Source organism: Haemaphysalis longicornis, unplaced genomic scaffold, assembly GCF_048455015.1.
Source record: "Haemaphysalis longicornis isolate Haplotype H1 unplaced genomic scaffold, Haemaphysalis longicornis Haplotype H1 scaffold_7, whole genome shotgun sequence".
NCBI classification, from domain to species: domain Eukaryota; kingdom Metazoa; phylum Arthropoda; class Arachnida; order Ixodida; family Ixodidae; genus Haemaphysalis; species Haemaphysalis longicornis.
The window spans coordinates 56,089,083-56,099,127 of NW_027526422.1; the positions used below are offsets into that span (position 1 = coordinate 56,089,083).

At 48.9% G+C, this 10,045-nt stretch overlaps 1 protein-coding gene across 1 annotated transcript; it reads right to left on the reverse strand.

Annotated features, from left to right (window-relative positions):
• Positions 1–476: 476 nt before the first annotated feature.
• LOC144145693 (glutathione S-transferase-like) lies at positions 477–9,841 on the reverse strand. The gene is made up of 3 exons (XM_077677363.1): positions 9,531–9,841; positions 3,960–4,230; positions 477–934 (listed from the first exon to the last, which is right to left on the reverse strand). The coding sequence occupies exons 2-3, from the start codon at positions 4,223–4,225 to the stop codon at positions 538–540; spliced, it is 663 nt and encodes a 220-aa protein (XP_077533489.1). The 5' UTR covers positions 4,226–4,230; positions 9,531–9,841; the 3' UTR covers positions 477–537.
• Positions 9,842–10,045: the final 204 nt, after the last annotated feature.

The following is a 10,045-nucleotide window of genomic DNA, read 5'->3' on the forward strand; positions in this document are numbered from 1 at the left end:
TTCCACTTCCCCTTCCTCCTTCCACCTAGTTTTGGGCAAAATAAAGTTATCATCATCATTCGTTATACTTGCTTCTTAATTTTCGTGGTTTTTTATTTCTTTTTAACGTCTGTCTATAATCTCCTTACTTTTATTTCTCTAGTCATCCACTGCCAATCCATCCTAATATTTAAATATCTATCTTTCCCCCCCAAAACTACATAGTTTCTTTCGGTAAAGCACCCATTTCCTGGCCAATCCCCCTGAGTGGGTATGAGCAATCTGTCTGGTACCACCACCACCACCAACTCCGACGTTTCACCGCACAACACGGAGACCCCGCGGTGGTTTAAATGAAAAGGCGCCCCTCTAGTGCGGCTTGGCATCCATGCACAGGTTATGCCGTCCCATTCCGTCAATAAAATCCCGGGCAACTGTTCAGATTCTCAGTGAGAATTTATTGCACCATTTTTTTCGAAAGCCAGAAGCCTATGTGAAAGCGAATTGTAAAGAGAGAGCACCCCGCGTGGAGCACCTAGTGCAGCGGGCATGCGTGGGCTACTTCTTGTAGCCCCACTTCCTGAAGGGGCCCACAATGGGCCACTTCTTGTACTTGTCCGACGCGAAGTGCTCCTTCAAATTGGGCAGCTCCTCGAACCTCTTCAGGTAGGCCACCACCTCCGGATAGCGCTGCACGGCCTCCTCTTTGAACTCGCGGTGCCAGTCGAGCCCTTCGTACAGCAGGAAGTCCACGTACGTGAGCCTGTCTCCGAGAGCCCATTTTTTCCCGGTCAGGTGCTCATTCCAGGGCTTGAGCACGTTATCGATGTTGTCGGCGTAGGCCTTCAGGACCTCTTCGAAGTTCGGGTTTGGCGCCGTGGACTGCAGAAGCCGCGTGGACAGATCCCGTGCCTGCTGCTCGAGCACGTCCAGTTCCGTCGTCTCTTCGTCCGTTCTGCGAGAACGAAGCGGGTTAAAGTAAGCAGCAAGTAAGCGCGCATTTACTTTCCCTCACCACACTTCTTTAATTTTCTGCCGCTGGTTTTGTCTCGTGAGTTTTGGAAAACGCTACCTTTCCTGTGTGGTCTGGTCTGGAAGGCCAGTCAGGCTTGAAGGATGATGCCAACAAGGAATGCCAACAAGGAATGGACGCAGGCGTTTCTTTAATACAGAACTGCGCTAGACATGAGAGGCAAGACTGCACAGTAAAGAAATGGCACGAAGATGTCGTCACCTTTCGCCACTGTGTTGTCCTTCCGTTCAAATTTATCGCAGTTCTTCGTCATGAGCACGTTGCCAATTATCCAAAATTATAGCACTGCCCTCAGATACCCTCCCAGCTTTTGCCGTATCAAATGCGCACCTGTTGCTGGGACGGCAGCTCCCCTCACCATGGCGGGCGACTTTTTATCTGCTACTACCACAGGCGGCGCGCACGCCTGAACCATTAAATTTACAGTCCAGCAACTAGCAGTCCTGCGGCGCGTATGCATGACTTGCACGTCACGTCCCCACCGCCCGCTCCGGTGCATTGGTCTCAGCTCTATACGCCTCGAGCGCGGCCTGTAGGGGCGCCACTGAAATCCCCCTAGCGGCCCGTTTCAAAAGCAGGCGCGGGAGTCCCCGGCCCGCTCCCCCCTGTCCCCGTTGCTTTTGGGGCTCGTTCAAGACAGCGATTTACCGTTTGTCCGCGTTCGAAATACCGAATAACGTGGAGCAGGCACTCTGTTTGCAAGCGTGGTGTGTTCACGAGAGTATAAACGTTTATGACGCGATCTTAGTGAGATCTATATGAGCGGCGGGCGTGTGTCACAGGCCGGCGTCCCGAAGCCAGGATTTGCATGCAGCTGATTGCAATTCCGCTGCCCTGAAATTTAGTGGCAGTGTCTCCGTAAGCAGTGTTTCCTCCGATGGTCATGTTGCGGCCATACACACTATGATGTAAATCGACTTTGTGCACTTACAAAATCCAGCGGAGCACTCATACCTGACAGCGCGCAAGTTACGCCTGCCAATATCACATATCAGATATTGATCAGTACCATGAACAAGCCAATGCGGCATAAATTTCACGAGCATTGTACCAAAGAAGTACGATGGATAATGCAAAATTACACTCCGGAGTCAGCACACGACGACAAGTTTAATGCTGTGTCGTCTTGTCCCGAGGTGAGCGCTCGCAAAGATTCATCTGTTACATTTATCCTCCACGAGAAACGCGAAGATGGGCTTATAGAGTAATCCGCGTCCGTGACCAAACTCTTCTTCGAAACATCGTCATATGACACAGGGAGACTGCAGAATCTAGCTAAACCGAAATCAGAGACCCTTATCAGATACGACACTCTTCCAACGAGCCCGTGTGTAGGACATTTCGGCGCACGTTAAGGATCTCCAGGTGGTCAAAATTAATCCGGAGCCCTCCACTACGGCGTGCCTCATCGTCTCCGTTGCGTCGGCGCGTTAAACCCTGCAATCAATCAATCAACTCTTCCAACGACACCTCGTATCGCTTGTGAACTGCCTACCCTGTATTCTTCAAAAATGCGTCCTCCGGGTGATCAGCCGTTCGTTGAAGGCGAAAAACAAACGAAAAGAGAACACGCAGCTTGTGTGTGTGATTACTGAGACGTGCATTCGTTGATTTCGCTTCGCATTTGTAAACAACGATAGTTGAGCGTCCTCCTCCTCACCCCCCCCCCCCCCCTCTCATGTCTAGCGAAATATCAGTGCATTTCGCATCTAGTTGGTCTGGTGAATACTACCTTGCTCAAACAAACGTCTTTATCATTTCAGAGGCTGCACTCGTTTTTTTTTTTTTTTTTTTTTTCATTCCCGTACGACTGTTCTATTTATTCAGACCATTCATTTTCCTGAGGTTTCATTAACATATATCTTGGTTCTTACTGTAAGGCATGAGTGGGCACATATCTGACAATGCACAGCCTTTGAGTGTACTTAACATTTTCGCGTGGCTTATATTCCCATAAAAGGCACAAGTTTTTGTCAGCTATTGGGTTATCACATCCCCGAAACATATTTTTCTACGACGTACATATTCCAAGCAAAGCCGCATTTGTTGTCTGCGCTGCAAAACGAACCAACCTCTTACAGTGCCAATATCAGGTCTAAACGAGGCGACAATACATATAATTCACTTGTGCTGACGTATTCGAAGGTGGCAGCGGTGATATGCTGCTGCCGTCGCCGACGCCCGCAAGAGCGGCCAAGAAGCGCGCAGAACCGCCTCCCCGGGTAGCTCTTGTTGGCGTTAGAGCGCTCTACCAAGACGCAGCTGTTTTTTTTTTTTAAGTGCCCTAAACGTGCAGTTAGCTTACAGACGTCACCATAACAAGTTCTTTAGTGCGCGGAAAGGCAAAGAGAAGTGAAAGAGAACCAAATCATTGCATGACCACCTATCAGCCACGCAGCGCTAATCCCGCAAACGCCGCGGAGAAGCGGCGGCAGGCGGCGCAGCGATCGCGAATCTCGAGGCGTATAAGAGCTCGATAAAAGCATAAGATAGGTTTCCAGCCTTTCACAATGCACGCGGGGCACTAATATGCAAACTACAGGGACGTCCTAATCGTCGTCGTCGTCGTCATCATCATCATCATCATCATCCTGGTTTTGTTTACAGCAGGACGAAGGCCTCTCCCATAGATTTACACCCCCGTCTATAATGCGTTAACACAGTCATTCCTCGGCCCCGAATTTTCGAGTGCATCTCTCCAGCGAGCCTTGGTCTGCCGCTATGACGTTTACGGTCCATCGGCAGCCACTCCACTCAGTTAAACTATTGGCCCACCTGTTGCCCCTCATATGCATGATGTGCTCTGCTGGACCCAACTTTCTTTGGCTTACTTGGAACTAGAGTGTCCTCCAGGCGAGTTTGTTCCCTAACAAACGCTGCTGTTTCCTTATCCCAAAGTGTGACCCCTAGCACTCTTCTTTAGTCAGTACAAGCTGCTGTGACAGACCTGGCGGCCAGGTCGTGCTTCCTTCCCAGGTAGCGGAGGATGGCCAGGCTTTGCGTGATCTTGACGTCCCCGTCGATGTAGTACGGAAGGTTGGGGAACTTGAGGCCCAGCGTGAACTTCTCCTTCAGCCAGTCGGAGCGGTCAAAGTCCGGCGCCGGGCCGAACTTGTACAGCTTGTCCTCGAACTTGACTCCCTTGTACACCAGCAGGTTCCGGATGAACTGGGCCAGGGCGCGCACGTCCCAATATCCGAGCACGGGAGCCATGTCTCCTGAAACATATTTGCATCCGAAAACGTCAGACATTATGGCCCCATAGACAAAATTACGCGTCGGCCGCTTTTGGAGATGTTATTCGCTAGGGAGAAGAAAAATGTAAGGAGAATGAATGAATGAATGAATGAATGAATGAATGAATGAATGAATGAATGAATGAATGAATGAATGGATTTTTATTTAGGAAAGAGGCCTAAGGCCCTGGGTTGGGTTAGGAGATGAGGAGATGTGAAGAAAAATATTACAAATAAAGGTTATAGGACACAGTAACTGTTTAGAGTATACGTTTTTATTCTTGTTGTGTACAGGTACAGTTTAAGTGTTTACGTAGGCGCTGGTAATTGTTATGTGGAGCACTGTTTGGAAGATTCACAAGCGAACACACGCAAGAGCGAACACCTGAAAAAGGGGTGGATCTCGATCAGCCACTACACAACCTAGTACACACCGTTTTGATAGTAAAGTTGGTTATCCTTTCGAGGGTGCGTGGGTTACCGCAAATAAGCTGTAAATGCGCCGTTGGTGATTTCAGGGCCGAAGTTGTTCTCTGCCTGTTGAGGATCCCGAACAGAACCAAGTGTACAATCATTGAACACTTGTCGCGTGCTTCTGACTTATTTATTGTCTTTTATGCGAGCCCCTCCCCTCTACAATGCTTTTATGTCCTGAGGCTAAAATAAACAAAAATTAATTAATTAAATGAAAAAGATTGCGGATTGTCTGCAGTGCACAGAATGTACATTTACACAGCGGAGCGTGATTTTTCCTCCATTTAGATATGATGGGAGGTCTGCAAACCGCATGCATCTGCATACACCTTGTTGGCGAAAAGAAGAAATCGTGGTCAATTTTTTTCAAATAATTTCGAAAGAAGACACAGAGAATGCTGACAGGTGATAGGAGCAATTAACACGCACGCACACTCCCACCCAACCAGCCACGCGCAAGCGTCAGAAGAGCACTACATTATCCCTTTGGACGAGAGGAATCATGTATATGCACCTCTAAAGGGACAACGGAGTCTTAATTGTACCCTATACTGTCTAAGCTTCCAATGCATATCATCGTCGTCGTCGTCATCATCGTTGCTGCTGATGATGATAATGACTGTCCAGTCACACACCAATGTCTTTATGTCGACAGCGGGACGTGGGCAATCTGATTATTCGCTAACGTGAGGACCGGCTTGACCCGCCACTGTTCTTTGTGAGGAGCAGATTGTGATAATTGGGACGAAGCTACGTAAGTTCGTTGCGATCCTTGCCCGGAGCTAATCATCCTATTTTAAAATGACAGTACTTTCCGGTGCATATTTCCTGCACTGCCTATCTTAAGCAGCCCTTGTTAAGTGACACGGGAGGGAAATCCGGCGAGATATTGCGACGTAGCAGAGCGAGAGAAGACGCCAGCCGATCCATACATTCGCTAAGTGTCACCAAACGAGTGCCACGCCGGTGTCGTCTTGTTGCTAAACACCAAGCCTTGAATGTCGGCTTCATGGCTACACACGGATGTTTTGCTGAGAAGAAATGTGTGTGTGTGTGCGGGGGGGGGGGGGGGGGGGGGGGCGGAACAGCCTGATATCAAAGTATGAAAGCCTAGCAGCTTTTTATAAACATCCCCATAAGGACCAATGCAATGTATCCGTAAAAACGCTATACCCAGAGCCAGTTTACAGTCGTCTTCACTCTTACACAGAAATGTATTGCTGGAAAGGCATTCTCTTGTGCCAATATAAGCAGTCTGATATCAAGGTATGAATGCCCCAAGGCTTTTAATCAAACACCTCCGTAATATCTCATGGAGCAGAGCAGAGCATGCATCTAAACTTAGAGCACCAAACGCCAGGCGCCCGTGGAAGCCAAATAAACTCCGGTGGCGACTTCTATTCTGTCGGCTTTGGAGGATCTTCGACTCGGTTTCACAACCATGCCCTAAGGAAGTGTTTCACGAAGCCGAACGTGCGTTTACCCGGCTTACAGCAGTGGTCCGCGACGAAGCCCGCAAGAGGGCTATCGACATACTTTCAAAGTGTAAGAAATCGAGACAATAAACAAGACGCGAAGGGAAAAGGATCATGACGATTGTAATGAGAGGATGCACCACTGGACACGCTTTAAGATGCCGGTGCTTTCCCAACTTCGATGGGGTAGGAGCAGTGTTGCCATTGCTGGGCGTCAAACATCCGCTAAACAGCAATGAGAAATCCGCCAAATTCCGCGAGATTCTAAAACATATCCGCTAAATTTCCCGCTAGGGCCAATTTTATTTAAAAACTGTGCAGTTTCATATGATAATTACCTTTATCATTCTTAAAAGCTCCCCAAAACTACGAGAGCTGAAATAACATATAAAAGAGTCTTCCAAAGAGTCTAACTAGAACACTTGAGGCTTCAGTGCTGCCGTGGTCGTCATTGGTCAACCTCATCACAGATGAGGCTAAAAGTTATACAGTCGAACACGGATATATCGAACACGGGTATATCGAATTACTGTCTATATCGAACTCATGAATTATCCCCTTGAAAATTCTGTGTAAAAGTATAGGAATTCGTACGTTTATATCGAACGGTATGTTTCCCGACATTGGGTATATCGAACACCGCACGAGCTGGAAGGGGCTCTTCAGCAGTCGCTGCACCCCCGATTTCCGCGGTCGCTTAGTGCCTTCGCCGAAACCCGACAAGGACAGAAGCCGGGGCGTCGGAGCGTCATGCTTGCCTTCTCATGGATAACTGCTCGGCCAACCAAACCACCTGCGAGCTCGACAACATCGAGCTCAAGTTTCTGCCTCCGAACACAACAGCCAGGCTGCAGCCGCTCTACCACTCGACTGAGTCGTTCAAGGTTAGGTACAGGAGGCGACGCCTCGATAGGCTTTTGATGAACCTCCGCGTGGGCACCGAGCTTAAAGTTGACCATCTGGGGGCCATACACATGATGACGGGTGCCTGGAAAAGCGTAAAGCAGAGCGTGGCCAACTGCTTCCGGAAGTCAGGCTTCGTGACGGCCGAACTTTCGGAAGCTTGCGAAGACGGCGACGACGAGGAATAGGGCATGGACGACACGTTTCGCAAGCTGTCGTCCCTTTTCCCGGCTGCTGTTCCAGCCGGACTGTCTGCCGGCGACTTCGTGAACGCGGACAGCAATGTTTAGGCTGTTGCGACCGTCGGTGACGAGGATATCGTATACTATAGCTGCGGTTGCAGGAACCCAGGCTGATAGCTCGAGTGACGAAGATCGTCCGGACGAGGATGCGGCTACACGATCGTACTCCGCCGGTGAACTGGCGGCTGCGTTCAGCTTGATTCTACGTAGTTGCGGCGACATGGGAGGAACTGGGCTGTCACACCTGGATAGCCTCGAAAAGATGGAGACCAGCGTCTTTAATTCTATGTACAGGACGAAGAAGCAGGCCAAGATCAGCGATTTCTTTTCACGCAAATAAAGCATCCTGTATCGTCGTTAGTGCGGAATTAGTTGTCATTCTTGAATGCGCCAATCGGCAAGTGGTCGTACGCAACAGGTGAGGTGTCTCACAGCCCATATTTTTTATATCGAATTTTTCATATATCGAACTATTTCGCGATCCCTTTGGAGTTCGATATATCCGTGTTCGACTGTAAATGTCCACACTGATGAAAAAAAAAAAAAAAGAACTCGCAGGTCAACGAAAAACAAATCGAGGTCTTCGTCGCCGCTGTCGTCGTCTGACACCATCTCCACAGGACCGCTGGTACTTGTTGAGGGACCAGAAGGGTGACTTGGTTGCACATACGTTGCAGATGTCCCGGTTGCACTAACAAGTGCCGCGGGAACTTCGTAATCAAAACAACTTTTCTGGTGTAGCTTCAGCCCCGCTCTTACGACGAGGATGGCGTTTGTTGTTTCAGGCTTCAGCTTGTTCCTCAGCTTGGATTTTACTATGTTAAGCTGACTAAACGTCCTCTCTACTTCGGCATTTGAATACGGCAGCACAGGGTTTCGCCGCAGGCGTCCTTATAAGAGTGAACTTCACCGCAGAACGACTGCGTGGACGATAGTTGCTTCCAGTCCAGGAGGGTGATTTTGCTCCACTGGTTTTGAAATTTTTCGATTGTCTCAGGGGGCACTGTCATTGCTTCCAGCAGAGGAATCAATGGCTCCTTCACGACGCACAAAGCGTTTTGGACTAATAAGAGTTATGTTTTCTGGAGAATTGTGATGTTGTCGGGAAGTCGCTGTCTGATTTGATCTACTAGCGTGGTAATATACCTTATGCAGCTTTATTGTTATGCAACAATTTCTGCATTTTTAGAGGACATGGGAATGGTTTCTTGCAGGGCGATTTTGAATCGGTGCACTGCGTGAGGATCCGCCAGAAATCCGCTATGTATGAAAGTGGCCCGTCAAAAAATCCACTAGCCGCTAGACTAATATTTTCCCCATCAGAATAAAGTAAAATCCGCCAGATTTAGCGGAAAATCCGCTAAATTGGCATCACTGGGTAGGAGCTTCTACTCTGAAGCGTTTACCTCAAGTGTGAATGACTTGATGTACAGTCATCTACAAATGAAATGCGAACACAAAAATATGAACCAGGACACGCAAAACTGAAAAATATTGTTCGTGTGGGCGAAAGAATGGCGCGCTATTGGTATGTTTGGAAAGCCATATTTCCCAACTTTGTTGATGTAATTATTACACGGGTCAATTTGACCTGCACGGAAAGAAGTCACACTATTTCTGTGTTCTGGTTCATATTTTTGTGATCATGTCTCATTTGCACATGACTGTACCTCTCAACGTACTTCACCGACCACAAAGTCCTCCCTGTCGATCTCATCCCACCACCGTTGACACCTCGGAAACCGTTGTGACGCGAACAATACACGCCATGCACATTCCCCTCAGATGACGAAGACATTGCCGCAACAGAAAATGACAATCACGACAGACAAACATCAGACATTGGGAATGGCATAGCTTGAAACAAAATGTAATGCGTTTGCATTCCCCACACGTAAAGAGTCTTAAGTGTCCCTGAAATTTTTCTTGCGTCTTCACTTAACATGCATTTACGCACTTTTTCATCCATGCAATTTTGTAGAATGGTTTTCAAGGAAACAGCGCAGCATGGCTCAGGGCACACGGCCCATTCTACCTGCGTGCCGGCCAGCATTTATAGCATCTATAGACGTCGGTGTCGAGCGCTGGTGAAACGCTGGCAGGGCGTAAAAAGAAGGCGGCGTAGATTCTTCAAGGGGGATAACAGTTCTCCGGCGATGTTTAAGATGGAACTGCACGGCTCACTCACCTGTCGTCTGTCCCTTCTTCCACCTCGTAAAGTTTTCCACTACGCAGTGATCTTGTCGTTTCGCACGCTACCGAAGCCACTAAACGCTGACCGTCTGGCCGAGCCACACGAAGCCGTACAAGCCGGGCATACTGGTTATGTCACGTGGTAGCTCTGTACACAATGCTGCGCTCTGTGAGGAGGAAGAGGAGGAGGAGGAGAGAACCGGACGGCGGCTCCTCTTCGCCGTCACTTTGAAAGGGCCTTGACCCCGCCCGACGCCGCCCACAGAGCCGGCGAGAAGGCAACGGCAACGCGTGGGACGCAATGCCGCTTGAGTACGGGCCTGTCTGGGAGCGCGCTTTTATTGCTGTTATCAGACAGTGTACTAGGAGGCTATAGCGTTTCGAACCGGACGCCTCCGGAGGAGCCGCCAACTTCCGCATTTTTCTCGCCGTACGCAATTAATCAAGCTGTGTTTACTTTTTTCTCTTCAATGCATCGATCACTCGTTTTTCAATGCGTTCGTTGTTCCG